This window comes from Hyaena hyaena, unplaced genomic scaffold (assembly GCF_003009895.1).
Source record: "Hyaena hyaena isolate Hyena2069 unplaced genomic scaffold, ASM300989v1 scaffold_1632, whole genome shotgun sequence".
Classification (NCBI taxonomy): Eukaryota; Metazoa; Chordata; class Mammalia; order Carnivora; family Hyaenidae; genus Hyaena; species Hyaena hyaena.
In genome coordinates, this window is record NW_024082266.1 from 135894 (window position 1) to 159966 (window position 24073).

The 24073-nt window shown below is 43.5% G+C and overlaps 1 protein-coding gene across 1 annotated transcript in view; it reads left to right on the forward strand.

Annotated features, from left to right (window-relative positions):
- MOB3B (MOB kinase activator 3B) overlaps nucleotides 1-24073 on the forward strand; it is a 124508-nt gene that overhangs the window by 91623 nt on the left and 8812 nt on the right. The window contains exon 2 of the mRNA XM_039224423.1: nucleotides 808-1010. Within this exon, the coding sequence (XP_039080354.1) occupies nucleotides 808-1010 (203 nt within the window). The remainder of the gene's footprint in view (nucleotides 1-807; nucleotides 1011-24073) is intronic.

The window sequence follows — 24073 nt, forward strand, 5'->3', positions numbered from 1 at the left end:
TGTAAAACTTTAGATTAATTGCTAATGTTTTAAAAATAGAGCAAATTCACAAAGAACTCCAAATTTCTGAATTATATTGAGAAATCAGAAGTTCTAACAGCCCTGGTCCCCATACAGCCATCCTTGGCTGGAGTTTTGCCACAGCAGCTCCCTTTGGGGAGAAGGTGCTTTCTGATTTGCTACAGTCCTTAATGCCCATTGATCCCCCTATCACTGTGTGTCAGGGAGCGCCTGTCTCCCTGGAGCACTGCCCTCCTCCTGTCAGTTTTTTTTTATGTTAGATGTAAGAGGAAAATGAACTTTCTTGTGCTCTGTAAAGTGTGTGTGTGGGGTGGGGAGGAACAAGAAGGGAGAGCAGACATTTCTATGTAAAAATGAATATTTTTATATAAATATAACCAATATATACACATATATATACAGATATATAGTTATACATATAGATAGAGATACAGATAGATAAACAGATATATATAGATATATACAGATATAGATAGATAGATAGACATAGATAGATAGATATACTCACATACACACACATACATTCAGATAAGGAAACAAACTTGGCCCTTTTCATTCATTTTTTGGTCTCTTTCTGGCCATTGTTGGCACATAAATGTAACAGCATTCTAGCCACTTTTTTGGGCAGGATCTGATACAGCTGCCCAAGAGCCAGGCACCAGCAGGCTGGTCTGGGAGCTCAGGTCCAAGATGGTTCTCCAGCCTCACACACGTGCTCCTGGGCTTCCAGAGCTTTCTCGTCATGGCTTTTTTCTTTTCTTTTTTTTTTTTTTTAAACTTCTCTAGGTGTCCCCTTCCCAAAGAACTTCCTTCAGATCTGCAAGAAGATCCTGTGCCGCCTTTTCCGAGTCTTTGTCCACGTCTACATCCACCACTTTGACCGGGTCATTGTGATGGGCGCGGAAGCCCATGTCAACACCTGCTACAAGCACTTCTATTACTTCGTCACAGAAATGAACCTCATAGACCGCAAGGAGCTAGAGCCTTTGGTAAGTGTCACCATGCACCACTAGGAGCTCAGCCTTTTGTCATAGCACACGCCAGACCCATGCAAAATGCTCACTCGTGGTGAGCCATCAGCCAGAGGCCTCAAGCAAGAGACAGGAGGTAGAGGTCAGCCCCACGGGCAGGAGATGCTAAGATGTGCACGGCCACCAATACAGTGGGATCGTAGTGGTTTGTAGTGGGATTATAGTGGCAGAATGTAGTGGGATTGTAATAGTTTGGGCTAGAGGGAGTCGCTTTAATTCTCAGCTCCACCTATTTACTTAACTCTCTTAAGTGAGCATCTTTGATCTCTCACCTTCAAAGATAACCAGAAACATTCCTTTAATCAGCAAATACATATATAGCACCTACTACGTGTCTGCTGCTAGGCATGCCAAGTCAAGCAAAACTGCCAGTGAGTAGCTTTGAGTCCAGAGACAGAGCTAGAAGTAAGTTTTTTGTCTCCAGAGAGAGACAGAAGTCAGGTCCAGATGAGAATACAGTATCTCAGGAATTTTGTTTTTCATACTGAATTTCCTGTGATGCATTTTAATGGGATATATTAAAATCCAAAACATTTGATTTGATAAATTTGATTTTATCAACATTTGATACAAAAACTTTATGATTATTGTTTAAGTGAATGAGAACTCCTTGTATTTTCTTCATAAGGTGTTTTTACAGTTGGACTCAGTCTGTGCTATAGAAGTCAAGGACCCTTGAAATCCTCAGCATCTTTTGTAACATGTAGTATCTTAATGTGGATGCCCTCATCACAGCTATTTCTAGTTGACTCACCGGAGTACTTTTTTATCCAGTATAATACACTGCTTTATACTAAAATCACAGTTGCTTCTTAAAACATTCAAAGTGGCAGTTTTGCTAAATATAAGTGACAGAGCAACTAACTTTCATCCAAGTCCATTTGAATAATGACCAACGCAGGGCCCAGGCTATGGTCCATTGCTAGTCAATCTTCCTTTCTCTTTATGTACATGTTTTTTAAGTATAGATCTTATTGCTATTTACGTATGGTGAGGTCAACAGATCAGGAAACAGCTGCCATTGAAAAGGTAGAGTATTATGCTCACAGATCCAAAGAAAGGTGGGGGGTACACCATGTCAGGGTTGGGAGCAGGGAAAGGCACAAGGAGAGCCACCAGCGTTGGTCAGAGGCAGAGAGAGCAGGGGAAATGTGGGCAAAAGCCTTTATTGGGGTTTCTCTGGGAAGGAACAGGTGAACCAGGGTAAACAGGATTAGATTTGACTAATTAGAATAATTTCGGGAGGCTCTGGGAATTAGAGGCTATCTTAGTTTTGTGGTAGTAATGGGTTGGAGGGCAAGAGTAGCCCTAAGCGTGAGAGACATAGGGGAGGTGGTTGGAGCTGAGGGCTCGGGATTGATTGGTTTGTATTGGTTGGGGAGTAAACAGCCATAGGGTAGGGTGAGTTGTTTACCACATCTCGGAATTGGCTAGACCTGGGAGGGGCAGTCCCTCCAGGGTCAGCAAGGCTCTGTTGTTAAAGAATCAAAATACAAAAAAGGAATAAGAGAGAGCTGTTTAATATGGCACAATATCTGTGTCTGGGAAAGAAATTTATGTATCACCTTTAAAGTTTCTCAGCTTGAAATCTGTTACCGTGCTATGAAAGTACATGGCAAAAAAATATTTTTGTTTGCATCACTGAGAGTTCTGGAACAAACCAGGACTTTCTAGACACAAATAAGGTATATAATTGGCTAAAGAAGTACTCATTTTCTTCATTTTCTTTCACAACAGCTTTGTATAAAGTTCTTGGGGGCAGGAACTAAGTTGTCCCTGAATTTAGTTGCACAAGTAGTGTGGAAAAAAGCTGAAATGCTTCACGATTGAAATTCTCCTACTTTGTCCTGTTTAAAGTCAACTGTGGGTAAACAGTACACGAAGAAAAGGTGCTCAAACAGCTCAAGGGAGTTAAAAGACTGGAAAGAGTTGACAATGCTAATTTTAGAAAATGTCAAGGACAAAGGAAAGAGGGCCTCAGAAACAAAGAGGGTGGAGAAACCTTGAAGGGAAATACCTCCCCAAAGGTCCACCAGAAGGGAGAGGCTCTCTGAAGCACTCACTGTGCTGGTTTCACTGAGCCAAAGGAGCAGAATCATCAGATGGATAGAAGCAAAAGTCAGTTTCTTCTTTACACACAGAAGCATAAAGGCCATTGTAAGAAGAAGCTGAACGCAAGCCAATAGAGAAGGCCTTTCTTAGCCATCGAAAAGTGATCAGTCATTTTCAGTAACTGAGGAAGAGCCCAGGGATTCTAACACCTGGCAGTGCCAGGAGCGGGCTGGAGTCTAGAGTCACAGAAAGGCTCCGAACAGCTCAGTGTTCCAGAAGAGAGCCTCTGGGGAGGCATGGGGAAAGCCCGACTAGGGTAGCCAGGAATTGTTAACAGTGAAAGTGAGCAAGAAGGGTATCAGTTTTTCCCCTAGAACCTTTTATTTCTTTAAATCTTGCTTGAAACAGAATCCTTGCTACCATTATGTTTTCTTAATCATAATTGCAGGGTGATTAATTTTAATGCTTTTACATATTAACAAATGTTTTTCATGCCTAATTGTCTGGAGTTATGTGTTCATTTTACACAAACCAAAGCCTATAAACTTAACAAAAAGATATTGAGAATGTTTCCGAGGACAATAATTATAGGGGCGCTTGGGTGGCTCAGTGGGTTGAGCGTCTGACTCTTGATTCTGGCTCAGGTCATGATTCCCCGGGTCATGGAATTGAGCTCTGCATCAGGCTCTGCACTAGCAGCATGGAGCCTGCTTAAGATGCTCGCTCTCGCTCTCTCTCTCTCTCTCTCTCTCTCTTTCCCACACTTTCCTTTTCCCTCCATCCCTCTGCCTCTCCCTGCTCCCATGCTCTCTCTCTCAAAATAAGTAAATAAGCTTTTTAAAAAATTATATAATGTTAGGCTCGGGATACTTAGCATAGTCCAGTGTCCACTAAGAATACTGTACTTCTGGGGTCGTGTGGGTGACTCAGTCGGTTGAGCGTCCAACTTTCGCTTGGGTCATGATCTCACGGTTCATGGGTTCGAGCCCCGCGTCGGGCTCTGTGCTGACTGCCAGCTCAGAGCCTGGAGCCTGTTTCAGTCTGTGACTCCCTCTCTCTCTGACCCTCCCCTGCTCATGCTCTCTCCCTCTCAGAAATAAATAAAACATTTTTAAAAATTAATAAAGAATACTGTACTTATGGACTGTTATTACTGATATGAGCACTTTCAGTAGTTACTAGTGCCAGAACACTTAACTTCTAAGTTGTCTGTAGCAATGAACATATTAAAATCAGTCATAGTATATCAGATCAACACATTTTTATTTAATTTGCATATATCAGATACCCTATATATGCAACACAAGTTACCTAGATGTTCATTTTTTAAAATTTCTTTTAATGTTTATTTACTTTTGAGAGAGAGAGAGAGTGTGGTGGGAGGGGGCAGAGAGAGAGGGAGACACAGAATCTGAAGCAGGCTCCAGGCTCTGAGCTGTCAGCACAGAGCCCAATACGGGGCTCAAACTCACCATGAGATCATGATCTGAGGCGAAGTCGGACACCCAACCAAGCCACCCAGGCGCCTCAAGTTATTCAGATGTTCCAAGGCATAAGAAGGGTATGTTTTGAAGAACTTACAGATGCAATCTAAACATGTAAAATAATGACACACTCATCTTCAGCCCTTGCAAGATGACAAGTCAGGCATTTGGCTTCACACTTAGTGTGCATTCTTTAGAATCTAATGCAACAAAGGGCCAGAAGGGCAGCATTCAAGCAGCCAGCTTCCTTTAGAACATCAGTGCTCTGAGTTCCCACACCTCCGGTGGGACATTTCTGATATCACACTTGGGATTGCACAGTGTAGAACTCAGAGACCACCTCAGGTTCCTCTCTGCCACGTGTCTGCCATGGACAGCTGCGCTCATCTGTTCCCAGAGCCTCCCCTGCAGTTTTCATCTGATGTTGACGGAGTGTCCAGCATACTCGTTGTGTTGAGAGTCCAGCAACCCACAGGGGAGGAGATTCAATCTCAGTGCTTAAACCCAGACTCAGTCTTTCTGCATTCCATTCAAACTCTTCATTTAGTAACTTGCAATCTTTAGCAAGTTGGTTTCTCAAAGCCTCATTTTCCTCACTCATAGAATGGGTATAATAATTGAATTGTTGTAAACATTAAATGGGTTAGTCACATGGTAAGGTCTTAAGAAATGTCAGCTGTTAAATGAGATAATGAATATAAAGTCACTGGTGTATAGTTAGCAGAGGTACCCCACGTCTCCCTTCCCAGCTCCTATGGCCTTTTGCTATCTTAGTGATCCACTAGGTATCCTTGTAAGCAGATGCAGTGTATCATGCTTGTGTTGGTGTCTCCCATAGGATGGTCAGCTCTATGAGAGTTGGGGGTATACAGGATATATGCTTGCATGCCCACATTGCCAAGTACATACCAAGTGTATAATGTGTTTAGAATTAGGAAGAGTACTTTGAGGATGATGTGCCTCCATTCACAGAGATTGTATACCAGTCATTCCTCCCTTGGTGCCACCTTCATCTCAGAACATGCCAGCAGACTTCCATTTTTTCATTGTTGGAAATAAAGCTTCATCCTACTAGATTAGCAATAGAGATTAAAAGCAGAATTAGGCACAGAGCAGTGAAGGGAAGCATCATCAGTCTTAGAATCATCATCTGTACCCCAACTTGCAGTTTTCTGTTTTAGCTTCCAACTAGATCACCTGGGCAGTGTTGAATGCTCTCATACTACAGTGTCCAGATGGCTAACCCTCCCAGATTTGGCACTAAAAGTCTCATGTCCTGGAAAAACTCTCAATCCCTGGCAAACTGGGACGGTTGGTGACCCTCTCTGGCCTCAGAGTGGGAGTACAATTTGGATTTCAGAAGCTGAGAAGAGGTCACTCTGGCCCGCCCAGTGAGGAAGGCCAGTGTGTGCATCCCCCCACAGGGCTTGCCTTATGGCTCCCATTGGGACCTGCTGGTCAGCAGCAGCCTGCAAACCCATTGCATCTGGTCTCCAACAGGGAGGGGGAGACTGGGACACAGACGTGACAGATGAGCCATTTCTCATGTAAATGCAACAGCTGAAGAAGCCTGAACTCAAGCAAGTTCACAGTTGGAGGAAACGAGCCCAAATGATGCTGGTAATTAGAAAATGGGCCCGTCCCTGATTGAATAAGCAGGCTGCTGTAGGGCCCCTGGCTGCCTGAGAGTAAGCTGACAGAATTGAGCTGATCAGAATTATCATTAGCAAGCACAAATAACCAGCAGTGTTTTGTTGGCCTTTCACTAAAAACAAAAGCAGACTCAGAAAGCACTGTGAGCAATGCAGTAGCTGCTGAATAAAGAGCTGATTAGGGAGGAAGAGGAAGGCTGTGGATGTGGGGAGGAAGGACAGGACGGTGCACCTGCTGACCCCTGGGTGACCTTGGTCCAGGGGCTTCTCCATCTCTTTCCAGGGCTTCATTTCCTTATTTATAACAATGAAGGTGATTGTTATGCACCTACCTTGTAGAGGTGCAGCTGTGAGACCAAATATTATCGCAAGGCTGTTCTTTTACCTTACAGCAGGCACTTGGGCCGTAGAGGTTCTTAGATTAAATCAGTGTTTCTTAATGGGGGTCCAAATGCCAGCCATCAGAATCTTCTGGAGGTTATGTTTTAAAATGTGCGTACCTGGGCCTCACCACAGATACAGCAAATCAGAATTATTGAGCTCATTGCCTACTACCAAGCACCCTCAATCTGCATCTCAGACTTTTTTTTTTTTTTTTTTTTATTTCTAGGAGAGAGAGAGAGAGAGACAGCGTGAGCAGGGGAGGGTCAGAGAGAAAGGGAGTCACAGACTGAAACAGGCTCCAGGTTCTGAGCTGGCAGTCAGCACAGAGCCCGACGCGGGGCTCAAACCCACAAACCGCGAGATCATGACCTAAGCGAAAGTCGGACGCTTAACCGACTAAGCCACCCAGGCGCCCCTGCATCTCAGACTTTAATGTGCATGTGAATCACGGCACGCTGCCAAACTGTAGATTCCGATTCAGTACACCTGGAAAGCAACTTGAACATGTACAGTCTGCTCCCAGGTGATGTTCATGCTGCTGGTTTCCAGACCACACTCTGGGGGCAAGACTGTACATGACAATTACTCTCAGATGTGAGAATTACTATTTTTAGCAATTCATCTCTTCTTCTCTAGGATTGGAAGTTAGCTCAGTGAGGTGGAAAGTAAAGCAAAGAAGAAAAAATCTAAGGATCAGTATTGGCCAAGAATATTCCTCAAAGTGTCAGCCCTGTCATGAAGAAGTCATGGGAATAAAAGGCAAAGCATAGGGCATATTCTCAATGGTACTGTAATAGTGCTGTATGGTGACAGATGGTGAGTGAGCATAGCTTAATTTCGCCATTCCTATGTTGTACACCTGAAATAATGTGACATTGTGTGTCAGCTATACTCAAAAAAAAAAAAAAAAGTTGATCCTAAGTAATGCTCAGTGAAAACAGACGTCTTTCCCTTGATTAAGTAAGTTTACAAAATGCTACATCATCTCCAGCCTTGAAGACCCACAATGTAGAATCACAGATTAAAGGCCTTGAGAAAGCCTGTAGTGAAGACGCTGGTTGAGTTTTTTGTTTACACAGTTATTCAGTTAAACACAGTCACTCAGTTTAACTACATCTGACTCCCATAATCTTTTTCTTCATTTGTTATCATTCATTAACATCTTATAAAGATCATGATCCATGCAGCAAACTTTGGGCAACACTATTCCATCTTTGTGGTATGTCTCTAGATTTTTAGTGTTCCCTCCCTGCCTTTCCACCTGCGCCCCCACTACACCCACTACTGCTGCATGGAGTGAAGATGGAAAGAGAAAGATGAGAATGAAATGAAATTCATCCTACGGGAGGGCTTCAGAGAAAGAAAAGAAACCCAGCCCTGTTCATTCTCACCCCTCAGTCCTCCTGCATCATTGTGTGACACCCACCACTGAGTTCTTAGCATGTAAAACGCATACAAGCGTTTTTAAGAAATAGACAGTAGCTCCATTTCTTGAGTTCCAGATATTCCATTAAACTCTTTACATGTATTATTTTCTCTATTTCTCCCACTTGTTACCTTTACTTCAGACAAGTGTGGTCGTCACTTTCCCCATATCTAAACCACATTCCTTTCCATCTCTCAATGCCGTCACTGCCATTTTGTCACACCAAGGCTCCCACTCCTCCCCCAGTTGGCTAATGATTGACATCCTTGCATCTAATGATTTTGGGCTTTGCCTCCAAAACCACCCATTTAGCAATGGATGATTTAGGACCAGGGTACTTTAGAGATCCAGGATTTGGAAAGCCTTGTTCTGTAAAGTCCTCACCACAACCCATCTAGACCCAAACATATGCTGACCTTATCTTCCCCTAAAGAGTGGCTGGGTCATGCCTACACTCCCCTTGGAGATGCCTGGGTGAGTGCAGTAACCAAGGTTGGCTCATAATGGCAAGATAGGATCAGGACTGTGAAAAGAAGCAGAACTTCTCTCATGAGCCAGAGCCACTCCCCAAAAGAGCCATTGTGGACTTTTGAAAGGACCTTTTCTTTTGAAACGTCATCTGTACAAAGTCCTCTGGGGGTGTTTCTTGTCAGGCAGATTCCTTGACTTGCAGCCAAATGGCTCAGACATGGGCACAGGCATTAAGGAAGAAGAGAGAGCTTCAGCCAGTTCAGGCTTCCCTACAATGATGATTCCACTAGTATGCTACCCCAGTAGTTGTCCGACCCTGAGCAAGGTGTGTCATTGTCTGTGGGCTTCAGTTTTCCCAGATGTAAAGGACGCCATATCAAGAGTCTCCCCCAGCTTGAATACTGTAATTATGATCTTTGGGGTAGCATTTCCCAGCCTTATTATCTTTCGTCCAGACTGGCATCTTCTTGCTTAGTGAAGCATTCAGGAGTTAAAGCCCACCATGCCAGCAGAGGGGAGTACACCTAGCACAAAGAATAGCTGGAGTTTGCGTTCCTGGGGCTTCTTCATTTTATCTGACATGTTGTGTGTGTGTGTGTGTGTGTCCACTGTGGCATCAGCTGGTGGTGGTTGTACAGGGCAACCCAAATGCCCAGAACTGAGTGGATGTGCCAGCCAGAGAACATTTTAAGAGCCTTGGCAAACATACTCTAAAGTGTCAATTTGAAAAACAGCAAAGAAATGTGGAACCAATTTCAATGAACTACACTGTACTTACTGAGTTACTAGGAATGTAGCAAAATCAGCTATGTGTCTTTGTCAGTCCTATTTATTCATCCTTTCCTGATGTCCGGAGAACTTTTGCTTCTGGTTTGTGGGCTGGTGACTGGTTTTTGTCTTTTGGGGGTTTTTTTTGGTTTTTTGGGTTTTTTTTTTTTTTTTTTTTTTTTTTTTTTTTTTTTTTTTGGTTGGATCAGGGGAGATGTGGTCTGGTTTATTTCAGGGCCTAAAATGTGATCAATTATAGCTGAAGACGATGCCCATGGGAAAATTTTCAGCATGTAATATTGAGTAATAAAATGAGACTCAAAATGTATTGGAAAATCACCCTAATCATGTATCTATTAGTATGTCCTTTAGAAGCATCTAATCATAGATGAAAAAGAAAATATGACAAAAAAGTGTCCAGGATGATTCTCTCTTGGTGGAATTATGAGTAATGTTTCATATATATATATATACACACTTATTTGGTCTTTTCAAGTTTTCTGTCACAAACATGTAACACTTTTATGATAAGCAGAAAAGTCAAATATTTTGCTTCTAAAGGCCTTACCCACAAAGACCAGAACTGCACATGGTGGCCTGTGTGCCCAGGACCAGGGGCTCTGAGTGTCCTCTTGGCTATCTCTGGCCATGCCCTCTGCTCCCCCATCACAGAGCTGCCATGGCTGAGATGCTCGAAGGAGCAAGCTGATGGTGGTGTAGGCCACTTAGTGACTGTAGTTGAAAGTGATCCACACTATCTTCTTGGACTAAACAACTAAGCTTTCCCTGGAGATGGAGTGGTCCCTCCTGGAGTAGGGAGTTAAGCATCTTTGTAAACATTGAGGTAATGTTTATCTTTACAATATGTATATATTTTTCATTTCAAAGCCTCAGTTTGAAGAGGGCAGATCTCACTGATTCTAAAGCACATGATGAAGGCTACAAATACACCCACATGTAACATGGCCAGCCCTGCGGGGACCTCACTGCTTAGAGTTCCATGATCTTGATGAAAGGTTTGGTTGGAGTTTTCCCCGTCCAGATTCTGCTACTCAACTAGATCTGAAAATAATTTTGAGGGTTTTATTTTAATTTCAAGTTTTAAAAGAGAACAGAAGGGGGGGCTCAGTCGGTTGAGTGTCCAACTTCAGCTCAGGTCATGATTTCACAGTTGGTGAGTGTGAGCCCCACAATGGGTTCTCTGATGTCAGTGCAGAGCCCACTCCAGACCTCTGTGTCCCTCTCTCTGCCCCTTCCCTGCTTGTGCTCTCCCCAAAATAAAATAAAAATAAAAGAGAACAAAAGGGATTCATTGAAAAGAGATTAATCTAGACCATGGAATGGTCTATATACACTTTATTAAACTTAAGCATATGTGTATGGACAATAACTACAAATAATTTTTAGCGGAAATAATCATGTGGACCTGGAGTTAATTCTAAACCCTTCTCACTAAAATATTAGCAAAGCCCAAAACTAAAAATAACTAGGGAAGTAACTAAGTAACTAAGACCTCTTGGTATCAAACAGATTCTTGTATTATCTTTTTTGTTCCCCCTCAGACAGGACCATTTTCTTCTCCTATCCTCAGGAACCTATGCCCCATCCTGTTTACACCACCCTATAGCTCTGATTTTATTCTTTTGTATGGAGATTGATATTCTAATCACAATGAATTAGTGTTAAAATGCTATTAGTATATTTCCAGGGGGTACCTGGCTGGCTCAGTTAGTAGAGCATACAACTCTTGATCTCTGGGTCATGAGTTTAAACCCCACATTGGGCATAGAGGTTGCTAAAAATCTCTCTCTCTCCCTCTCTCTCTCTCTCTCTCTCTCTCTCTCTATATATATATATATATATATATATATATATGTATATGTATGTGTATATGTATATATATAAAGAGAGAGAAAGAGTACATATATATATGTACTCTATATATACATATACATATATATACATATATATTTCCATAACTGTTATTTCTGCCCCAGTTTGCATTTACCCACTTCTGTGTCATGCTTACATATCATATTATCTTCCAGTTCTGCAGGTATGCCCACTACAACACACTAACAATGCCTATGGTTACAAGTTACACACTGCCTTATCTCTTTACCTTGGCTGACCTGGCATGGTTTCAGACTGCCTCTGATTTTTAATGGAGGAGAGTCATTTCTAGACCATTCAGTAAACAACTATTACCTGTTGAATATGTGCTGAAAATTAGGGTCCCTGCTTTGAAGGGATTCACTGGAAGATTACCTCCTACCCTGTCATTACTGTAGCATATCCCAAAGTATTCTTCCCCAAATATGCTAGTTCTAAGGGATGTCAGACGGTGTTAGGTGAAAGGGGAGTTCCATGGTCAAATAACTGTGGGAAACAGTGAGTTAATAAAGCTATTCTGGGGTCCTTAATACCTTAACATGCAACCTAAGCCTCCAAGTAAAGCATACAACGTGTAGAGTTATTTGATCAGGGAATCCTTTCACTAGAGAGTGTTTTGTGTATCTAAAGCTTTGAAATACCCTGTGGGAAATACTAACTACTCAGTCTTATATAATCTACCTTCTGTATTATGAGCTCAGTTCTCTTCTAGCTGCTGAGTGTCTGTTAATAGACATTTTTTGAAAACCTATATCATAGACACTGCTGAGTGCTAATCTCAGAAAATACATCTCCATTCTTTAATAATGATTTTATTTATTTTTCTAAAGTTTATTTATTTACTTATTTTGAGAGAGAGTGTGTGTGGAAGGGGGAAGAGAGATAGAACGAGAGAGAGAATTCCAACCAGGCTCCACACTGTCAGTGCAGAGCCTGACTCAGGGCTTGATCTCACAAACAGTGAGATTATGACCTGAGCTGAAATCAAGAGTCAGATGCTTAACTGACTGAGCCACCCAGGGGCCCCAAGAAACTCATGATTTTAAAGAATCATACCCTTTAATCCATTACTTAGGGTTGTACCATCCAGTACAAAAGCCACTAACTACTTATGGCTGCTTAAAGTTAAATTAATTTAAATTAAACTAAAATGAAAATTAGTTTCTTAAGCTTACTAGCCACACTTCAAGTGCTCAAAAGCCACATGTGTCTAGTGGCTATTGTATAGTACAGATAGTAAACATTTCCGTTATCATGGAACATTTTGTTGGACACTGCTGAGGTAGAGGGTTTATCCTCAAAAGTTACTTCCTACAATGCACTAATAATACCCTGTCCCACCACCAGTGGCTGCCAAGTATGTTTAAAACTGATCCTAGGAGGCCTCAGTAAGACGTTGGCATTTAGTTCCTCACACGGTCTGTCTTCTTTTGCTAGGCCACACCTCTCCTACCTAGTTTATGGATGAAAGACAGATAAAACTCGAAATTGTGTGTTCAGTGTTTCTCCCTAGGTGCAATGTCAGAATCTCCACCTCAGAGAGCAGCTCAGGACTGCTTTTGGTCTCTGGGGCACCAAATCATAATTGTACTTCACTGTGTCTGCAGTATTGGAAATTGCTGCAGAATGTCAGTCACAGTAGGAATTAATTCATCTCCATGAGCGTTTATATGAAATGTGAATAGTCAGTATGGCTTGATGCCCGTAGATAAGCCTGCCAAATTTTGGCTGCTCTGAGTGGTCTAGACTAGTTCAAATTTCCTGGCCAGATAAGACTAGATTCTTGGGCTCCAAAAGATGTCAAATGAGTATTGAGATTTGAATGCAGGAAGGTTTTATTTATTGAAATATAACAGTATATCTTCTCTCACCACCCACCTCCTCCACCACATATAAGCATGAAGATAAGAGTATGGCAGTCCCTATCCTAGGAGCTTGTATGGTCTTAGGAACACCTCTTCCCTTGAAATAATTTTATGCATAACGTTTAGATATATAGACCACCAACAAAGCCAGTAGGCCATAGAGTAGTACTAGAACACAGTATGAATCAATATTAGTTCCATGATGTTAGTGCTCATGGATTCCTATGACATTGTGAATGTATGCTTTCAGGTAGGTAGAGATAAAAAAAAAAAACAAAACTCAAAAGGGACTTCCTAGAGTTCCTTGAATGGACCTTCGCTTCTCACCACCAGGCCAGAGATCCATGTGAGCCCTTGGTCACCATGTCCTCTTGAGTCCTGTTCAACCTTCAAGCTCCAGTTTAATTGTCCCTTCCTCAGAGAGACCTCCCCTCATGCTACACCACATTGGGTCCATGCTAACTGCTTGCTGAGCCCAAAGAGGGCAACCAAGATGGAAGCCACCATATTGTTAAGGACTAGTATCAGAAGTGGTACATCATCCCTTCCACCATTTTCTGTTCCTTAGAAGTGAGTCATTCAGTCCAGCCCACACTTAAGGGGAGGGGAATTAAGTTCTCTTTCTTGAAGATAGAAATATCAAAGAATTTTTTAATATATTTTTATTTTATCTTTTTTTTTTTTTGAGAGAGAGAGAGAGAGAGAACGAGAGACAGAGAGGGCACACGCATGTGTGTGCAAGGGGTAAAGGGAGAGGGAGAGAATCTTAAGTAGGCTCCACGACCTGAGCCCAAATGGAGAATCAGATGTTCAACTGACTGAACCACACAGACACCTCCTCTAATATATTTTAAACCAGAAACAAAAAATTTTTAACAGGTGATGTTTGCCTTTGGCCCATGCATTTACCTTTCTTCTTTCATTCCCCACATCCTGCAGCTCAGGACTGCAGCCTCCCCCAGAGCTCTCCTTCCTCCAGAAATCACCTGCCTCAGTGAAAATACCTGTTACCTCAGAGTGGTCATAACTCCTCCCCTTCCCAGCTAAGCTCCTTGTAGAAGATAGTCAAGCCAGTTGTCTCAGTACTCTGCCCACTGTCACTCCAGAAACTTGCCTTTGAAGTAGTGCCCTGGAGCCCTGTGTGCTTGCCTTTGAAACAGAGAAGAAACGGTAATAGTATAATTTATGTTATAGACAGATCTTAAAAACATTGTGCTGAGCAAAAGAAACCAGACTTAAAAAGTACATACCGTTTGATCCCATTTGTATCAAATTCTAGAGCAGTCTAAACTAATACAGTGTCAGAAAGTAGGTTGGTGGTTGTCTGGGGCTAAGGGTGTGGGTAGGAGCTTGACAGCAAAGGGGCAAGAAGGAATTTTCAGCGGTGATAGAAATGTTCCATATCTTAATGTGCTGGTTACTGGGAAGCATATCCCTATCGAAATCCATCAAACTGTATATTTAAATAGAAGCACTTTAGAACACCAAATATACCTCGATATACTTTATTTTTAAAGTATGCTTGGTGAATTCATTCAATCTATTTTTTAAACAACTTTAGTATTCACCAAAACGATGTTTTGACAGATCTTTGCTAAAAATTCTTGTCTCCCTGCTGCCTGGGTGGTTAACAAGACAAACTGAAAGAAAAAGTAGCCACTTATCCCTAAGGGCCAATTAGAATATCAGCATTTTTATAGGTTATAATAACAGAAATAATGCCTGTTACAGAGGCAGTGGCTCTCCCTTCCCTCTGGCCATCAGTTAAGAATAGTTGGAAACCATCGTGTTGCGTATCACCTGGCGGGGTTTCAGAAACCTGGCTCTTAGTCCCCATCCCAGGCCTATTAAATCAGAATATCCAAGGGAAGGGCCCAAGCAAAGTATAGCTCTCTACATGGCTCTCATGTGACTTGGTGCTTCTCAGACTTTTGCTTGTGGTGGATATATGCATGCATTCTACTCCTGGAAATTTTGATTCAGTAGTTCTGGGATAGGACTTGTGAAGTCTGCATCTTTAATAAAGCTCCCAAGTAATATTGATTTAGATGGGCCAGTTATCACACTTTGAAACTAATACCATCAAGGAGCACCTGGGTGGCTCAGTTGGCTAAGCATCAAACTTCGGCTCAGGTCATGATCTCACTGTGTGTGAGTTCGAGACCCACATCAGGCTCTGCGCTGTCAGCTCAGAACCTGAAGCCTGCTTCCAGTTCTGTGTCTCCCTCTCTGCCCCTCCCTGCTCAATCTCTGTCTCACTCTCTCAATCATAAAAAAAATTTTTTAATTAATTAAAAAGAAACTAATACCATCGATTCAAATTTCTGGGCAGAAATGGAATCCAACAAGATGCCTAGGCTGAAGAGTGGCCCTTTCATCTTGGTTTCTTAGATGGCACCTAGCCCCACTACTTTTGTTTGCTTAAGTTCAAGTTCACATCCCTCCATCCCATCCCTTCCCCCAGAATCAACCCTACACTCAATACCCTGTCTAAACCACAATGGTGTTTTTGTTGCCCCCCCGCCCCCCACTGGCAGCAATCATCACCACACACTAGAAGTCCTTCGCCTAGAGACCTCACCACTTCAGCATAGCACCTCATGTGTTGAACCTCTCATCACACAAACCTTAGTGCCTCCAGTGCCCTGTGCTCCAGGCACATGGCTAGGCTTTGAGGATACCAGGACAAGTCAGTCTTGGTCCTTAACTTGAGTCTCCCTATCTGTGGAAAGGTCTGAATGGTCTTAGGGGGCCTAGCCCAAATCAGTGATCCTTAGCAACAGGTTCTGTGACCTTGCAGAGTGAAGCTGGAGCAGGGGTCTGGGACCCTACCTCTTCTTCAACTAGATCCGCCATATTTTTTTCCTTAATAGCTTCTGTGTAAGATTGCATTAGAAGATGGTTTCTACTACTAAAATAAGTTGTAAATCCACTGGATTAGGGGAGATTTCTATATACTTATAGTTATGGCACAGTGTAGACCCAGAATGACATAAATTGTCCACTGCCTTTTTTTTACTTCATTTATTCATAACTATAATTATTTTGAAACAGGCTTATAGTAGAGATTTATGTCTATGTCTTATTAAAGTATTTCAGCATAGAAGAACTTCACGTGGCCTGTAATTACTGCACACTTTTAAAATTTGATATGCTCAGCATCTGAGGATATAATAATAGGGAAATTTTTTTAAATAAAGCTATGGACCAGGTGCTGTGGGAAATGTGTTTATGTATTACCTCATTTATTTATTTTCTAATTTTTGTTTATTTTTGAGAGACAGAGAGCTAGCAGGGGAAGGGGCAGAGAGAGGGAGGCAGAGGATCTGAAGCAGGCTCTGCGCTGACAGCAGAGAGCCCAGTGTGGGGCTTGGATTTACAAACCGTGAGATCATGATCTGAGCCGAAGTCGGACACTTAACTGACTGAACCATCCAGGTGCCTCTGTATTACCTCATATAATCTGTACACAATTCTATGAGATAAATACTGTTTTTATATCCATTTTAAAGAAGAGGAAAATCAGACAAGGTATGAAGTAATTTGTCCCATGTAACATAGCCCTGTGGAGTCAGGAGTTCAACACACGCAGTCTGACCCTGAAACCCAGACACGGCCTTTGCTGAGGCAGATTTCTGCTCAGGAACACACTAATCCAAATGGTCTCTGATGATCTGCAGCAGCTAGGTGATTTCCCAGGGTTCTAACCCTTGGGTGGAACAGCATCTGGCTGTGAGGCCACAGTCAAGTCACATCAGCTCTCTGAGCACAGGGAATATACATTGTTTAGTGACTCACAGGAGATGACAGCGTGTAAAGAGCTGGTGCTAAGTGCTGAGGCAACTAAAAAGAAATGGCACTTGCCTCAAGAAATGTAATGTCTATAAATCAGTTAACCCAAACCCAAAGCCTACAGAGGCCATGCAGGTAGCCAATGTGAATTAGCAAGCAGGCCTTAAGAAAGAGGAAGCTCCAGGAGCAACTGCCATGCAACTCCAGCTCCTGGTTTCATTGGGGTAGTAGGGACTCCGAGTTTCCAAATCAAAAAAATTATAGCTCCAACATTTTAGGTGAACCCTTCAGAATTTTAAGTGGTAGGAACTTACTAGAACAGTTCCTGTATTTCATTTCATTCCATTCCATTCATAAACCTAGAGGCCTAACAAATTCTTTCTAGGAATGTACTTTACCTAGGCGCCATCATTTTGCACTCCTGCCTTATATAGAGCCTCTGGACAGGCCAAAGCAGGGTCTGACCCATTACAATCTGGCAGCACATTCACACTTCCTGCACATAAGTGTTATTTTTAGAGTTTTCTCATATCTTGAAAGCCTAGAACTTCCAAGCCTATGAAAGAAGCATTGGTGTGTGTGTGTGTGTTGGGTGTACACGGTTTGGATGAAGTAGATAAGACACTGATCATTTGATTGAGTTGGCGTCAACTTCACACCGTGCTGCTCTGTGCTCATCACCGTTGCTGGTCTTCAGTGACTGTATTGCTGTAGGCACCAAGAGACACAGAGCACATCTGTTCCTTTGTCATTGGCTTCACTCGACACAACCAGTGTCATCGTCAGTTGGCATTGAGGTTGTTGACCCTGTTGCTGCCAGGCCCCGGCCGCAGAGCAGCTGTTGTTATTATATGCGTTCACTCCAAACAGTGGAGCCTTCAGAAGCCCCACCATGCACCACCTCTGCTCGGAGAAACTGGCAGAAAGTACCAGAGTCCTCACAGCACGCACTCAAGGGATTTTATCTTTTTAATCTTTGGAAAACATTGGCAAATGGACAGGAGTCAAATAAGATATTTGACCACATCCAACATATGTTGGTTTTAATTTTATGGCCTGATGATGGAAGAGGTAGACTTTTCATGAAGTTGGCACTCCTATTCATATTTAAACCCCATTTTTAATATAAGGTTTCTGTTGTGGTTTTCTCTTTATTTGGAACTCACTCTTTCTTTGACAGTGACAGCAGCCTTTTGCGTGCTAGAGAGGAATCTTGATAGGTACTTGTGGGTATGGTTTTTTCCTCTGTTATCACTGGCATAAGATGTTAGAATTATGAGAGCTTCCCAGACAGTTACCCTTTATTTTGGTTTCTGTTGCTGGTGCAAGGGTGTTTGGCATTTTGTATTAATAGATCATTCTAAATGGAAAAATTCTTGTGAACATTTTTTCATTTCCAATATGAACAGTAATAATAGAGGGCATTTAATTAGTTGGACACAGTGTGCACTTGTGTGTACAGGCACATGCACAAACACACGCTAATGCTTATTTGTTCTGAGAAAGCTTCAGATCTTTCAAAACCCCTTCTGTGGATTTTTTTTCCATTTTACTGAAATTGGACATAAAAATCCTCTTCCTTGAAGCTTTTGAAACTCTTTTTTCCAAAATGGATACCTATGGGGATTTTTGTTATTGTTTTGTTTTAAATTGTGGTAAAATATACATAACTTAAAATTTGCCATCTTAACTGTTTTAAGTGTACAGCTTAGTAGCAGTCAACACACTCACACTGTTGTGCAGCACGCACCACCATCCATCTCTTTTCAGCTTGATATGTGTCGCTTTTGTTTTGTTTTATTTTCACATACGAGCCAGCTCTCTAGGCTGTGCAAGTGAGGCCAGGAAAGGGAGCAAAAAATTATGCAAAGAAGAAGGGTATCTGCTTCTCTTTCTCTTTAACTGAGGCAGAACTGCTACCCACCTTCACTACATTAGGCAGTTCCCCCCTCTTGAGACCAAAACACAATGTGGCGATAGTAGCACATAAACACCTCTATTGCTACAACATCTAAAATTGCAGCCTCACACTAAAATATCAACAGAACCAGTGAAGAGGGGGCCCTAACAAGTAAAATTGCTTTAGCTCTCTGAAGCACATCCCCTTTATGTAAAATCCATGTTGTTTTCACGGTTCATTAATTGGGAATCAGAGGCTAAGAAAAGAAAGGGGCTTGTCTCCCAGACTCTGAAAGCTATACAAGTGTGGTTCTAAGGGGCTATAGACACATGCAGAGTTTATTCTTGTTTTACACGTGTTTTCTTCCTGATGCACCATCAGTGCTCACCCACTGGCCAGGTCAGCTTTACAAGCTTGGCAGCTTGGGGATAATCCCATGGGCTTTAAAACTTTAGAGTCACACTGGCCATGGTACCCCCAGGGTGCAGGTCAGGATGCAGCAAACTTTTTCTGAAACGTCCAGACTCTCCGTGTTTTAGCTTGTGGACCCTAAATGGTCTGTGTCACAACTGCTCAACCTGCCTTTCAGGTGAGAAAGCAGCCATGGACAGTGCATAAACAGATGGGCATGACTACATCCCAGTACCACTTTATTGATGGACATTGAAACTTGAACTTCATAGCATATGTGTCATGGAATATTCTTCTTTTGTTTTGTTTCCAATGATTTAAAAGTGTAAAAACTATTTTTAGTTTATGGGCCATACAAAACAGGTGTGGACTGAATCTGGCCTGTGGGCAGTTCCCCGATGTAAAGGAGAGATGTGATTCTGAGGCCCATTGACAAGACCCAAAGGATGGGTCTTGGGTCAAATTCTCATTCTGCCAACTATTAACCACATAACCATGAGCAAGCCACCAACCTCTGTAACTTTCCGTTTCTCTCTAGGGGAAGCATAGTGGCCACCCCACAGAGGTGAGGGTCAGTGACAAAGTGGGACACCAAGAGGGACACCAAGATCAACCCTTAAACCTCTGAGGTGCCTGAGAACATGTCTCATTTGGCGGTAGTCTAACCCCCAGCAAGCAATCTTATTTGGTTAAAATGAAGATTCATGTCTATGTATTTCATTAACCCAGTACTCTGTGCCTTCCAAAGGAATGGGACTGCTAAGAAGCTCCCGTCCTCCTAAATTACAGGCTCTCTGAGGAAGAAAATCTCCATATGTTTTCATCAGACACACAATAGAGGTGTTATAAAGCAATGGCAGTCTCTGTCCTGCGGTGCAGCCAGCTCGGCTGAATAACTTCTATGAATTCTTTGTTTTCCAGGGGGGGGGGGAGGTAAATTCTTCCTCCGGGGACCCATGCCCTGAAAGTTCAGAGCACACCCAAAATGACAAGTCATGTTTCTTCAGCGTTTCTTGAATGTCGTTAAGAGTTAGGTCCATTAAGCTTCTCTAGGAATAAGTAAATCTGTGCCTGCAGCTGCCTAGCCTGGACTGGGAACTGCTTCACCAGCCAGTGCCCGCCCCTCCCCCCCCCCCTTCCATGGAAAGGCCAAGTGACAGAAGCCAGAAAATTCCTTACTCTGCCCTCCCACATCCAGTCTTCAAAGAGCAGCAACCTGATAGGTGGCCACTGGGCCACTTTGAAGACTGCCACCTCCCTCTGAGGGAGTGGGTGCACTCAGACACCCTTTGCTCATCCCCAAAACAAGGGGCCTGAGGAGCATCTGCCAGAAACCAGTCCAGCTGGTCTGACACATGCAGGGTGTGGGAGGGAGGGAGTCAGACACTTTACAGCTGTGTGGACCTCAAGCCAAAGGGGGCAGGCAGGGATGGGAAGGAGGAGGGAGGGGCGGCTGCCAGCCAGAGAGGCGAAGACTGTGCCTCGTGGGTTATAGGTTGCATCACTTTGAGCAGGAATCCGGTTGGATACATGCGCTGTCATGGCCAAGAGCTAATAGCGCCCCGGCAGGAAGGATAGTGTGGGGAGGACACGATTGTTCTATCTGCAGAGGAAGGTGGGATGTTACAGTCCATGGAGTGGCAGAACGGGAGTGGGGAGTACTCTGTGGAGCTTTGAGAGGAGATCCTGCGAAATGCGGTGATGGAACGTTTTGATTCACGCTCTCACTTTCATGATTCCTGGTAAGACAGCCTGTGTCCATCTGGAAAGTGCCCATAACCCATCTCCTGTGGTTAAATGAGAGAGTTTTCAAAAATGTGCAGCTCTGCCTTTATGAGAATCAGTATAAATCAAGAGACTGAATATGTTTACATAAAGTGACTTATTTTTAATGCTTTCAGGATTTGGGAAAAGAAGAGCAGTTTGATTCTTGTATCATATGAATAAATATTCTCTGTGGGTGGCAGGTCCGTGTGTTTATCTATCCATACATATGTATACATATACTTGGGGGCACGCACATATGTGCGCACACACACACACACCCCTCTGTTGGGGAACGCCCTCAGTGTCAGTAATGTGGGCTGCTGTTTAGGAACAGAATTAATCAAATAAATATTGTTCTTTCCTGTTTAGGGAGGTCTGGCCTGCCATGTTTCTATTTTTATTTCTTTTGGCTTATTTGCCACCCACATTCCTAAAAGAAAACAGAAAGAACGTTTTTAATTCCTGTGTGCTGGTTGGATCCCATGTATACTTTCAGCTGGGAGAATTCTTTTAAAAATTCTGTAATCTGGCTGCCCTGACTGCCTTACAAGAATTCAGACTTGGGGTGCTGACTGTGGGCCTCCCATGAATGAGTCCACCGGCCTCATCCCTGTTCCCATGGCCAGTGCTGACTGTGTATGCCCGCTGATAAACACAGCTGAGGAAGATCTATGGGATCTTGGGATAGAAGTGGTGGACTGGTTAGGAAGACAGGTTTTCAAGTTTCCACATTGTCTATCCTCACTACTAACTATGTTACTTTGACCAAGGTCCTTAACCTGTGTCCCCTCATCTGTAAGATGAAGATAACACCACTCCCTACAGAAGATGGCACTAAGGACTGAATGAAATAATGAATGTCCAACATTGAGCGCAGCATCTGGCATAGAAATGCAGGAAGTGATAGCTTCTATTCTGTTTGGAACACAGTAGACTTTCATTGATTCGTTAAGGCTCTTAACACCTTGACACCATTGCCCCAAACTTGTCCACTCCATCTTTTGTGACCTGACATTACTTCATTCATTCATTCACTCATCAAGTTAGTTATGATGTATAAAGTCTTATTCCAAAAATAAATTTAAGGTGTTTGGTGTCAGTCTCCCACTGGAATGCCCTCTCAGGTCCCATGAAAGAGACACAACTATGTTAAGAAAGATAGTTTTAAGAAAACATTTAAGCCCAATGCTTGATCCTTGCACAAGGTACCTGCTCTCTACACCCTGGTCAGTTTGCCCTCCTGAACAGAAGCCCCCTGCCTATAGGACCCTGGAGAGAAACTGCATTGTCCTGGCTTCAAAGGCCCTGAGGGTGAAACAAGTCCCTGGAGCAGCAGAGGTCAGGGGGAGGGTGCTACAGAGATTATGCAAGGTGGGCTCAAGGGCTGTGGTCCTGAGACACAGCAACTTCCCTGGGGCCTGAGGGCAGGTGGGAGCTGCCCCCGACCTCTTAACCCCATTGTTTTCCACTGTCAACTGTCCAGCTTTCCCACAGGGATTGGGCTGGAAAGTAGATGGGGTATTTTGTTATTTGCTTGTTTGTTTTTCTTTCCTTCTTTCTTGTTCTGGGGATTTCCCCACAGCAAGCATCCTGGACTCCCTCTTGAAGAGAGACATACCCTCCAGAGCAGAATTACACCGCACCCCTGTCTGAGGGAGAGCTAGCTGCCAGGCCAATTCTTAGTAACCAGCTTTAGGGCCACTGGGACCCTCTTCTCTTTCCTTTCTCCGAGTCCTGGTCCCTTTCTCTGAATTGCTCTGTGTCCCATGGAGGCAGCTTGTAAACCTCACAGACCTATAAGCAGAGTACAAAAGGGTGAATAGGAGTGTTCTGGAAAGGAGAAGGGAATGGGGCTCTCCAGGCAGAAGAAGAAGGCACACAAAGATACAGAAGCAGACAGACGCAAGGTGTGTGTAAGGCTGGAGAAAAGAACGAGGCAGATCCTGAGGTATCTGCAGTCTCTTTAACTTACTGGGACTTTATCTGGTAGGAGATGGAGATGAGTGGAAGCAAGTTTTATGCCCCTGTGGATTTTCAACAGCACCTTTCCAGCCAGCACTGCTGATGATACCAGCCGGGATCAGAGTGTGTCCTGGAATCACAGGGCAGTGTGGTATCACAGGGAATTCTGAGTCCTTCAGACTGGATAATTCGGAAACACCAGCTGGTGTTGACTCTTACACTGTAATGCCTTAGCACCATACCACCTTCCTCTTCTGAATCCACATCCCCTAGGGCCACACCTGCCCATTCCTGGAATTCTTACTCATAGTGTCATGGTGCCCCAGGTAACTTCACTGACTCCTTGTCCCTTGATCTCAGACTGGCCCACACAGGTTAGCTGACTCTGGTTCTCACTCTCCTTGTTCCTCCAGCTAAATGGCCAGTTCCAAAGGGACTTGCTTTTGCTACCAGTGGGTTAGATCTCGAGATAAGGAGATAAATAATCTGCTAGACCTCCAGTGTAGCAACATGACCTGAGGGAAATGGGTGTTGGCAGGAGCGGAGGACCCTAGAGAGGCAGGTGGATTGCGGTGGTTCTGGTGAAATCTTGGCATGGACACCAGCAGTATAGTTGTTTGGAATGGAGGAGGGAAGGGGGCAAGACCCATGAGAGAAAGAGAATTTTCAAAATAGTTAACATTTTCAAAGCATCCACTTTTAGGGGGGAAAGTAGCTAATAACAAAAGAAACAAATGGACAATGTGGATCCAACTTGGATGTTTTCAAGTCTCTAAAAAATGGAATTTGTAGGATGAAAGACACCGCTGAAAGCTTTCTCTCTAACCTGGCCACCACCCCTGCAAGGCTCAACCTCACTGTGGGGAATGAAATTTCTCCTGGTTACAGGGCTTCCTGTCAGCCACACCCTCACCCTCGAGCCAGAAATGCTGTCCTTGTACTTCAGGAGGCGGTTCAAACCCACTTTCGCATGCCTCTCCAAGGGGAGCCTGGGGGGCTGATGGGGGGGGGGGTTGCTGTGCTCCTGGGGGAGCATGTGCAGATTGTGGGGGGGAGGGCAGATCACGGGGGGGGGGGGGGGGGCGGCGGTGCTGAGGCTGTGCTGCCGGTAGGTGGGCAAGGAGGCAATTTATAAAAAGAGCACCACACCTGACTGTTTTTCCTGGTGGACTCGCCGTGTTTCTTTGGTGTTTT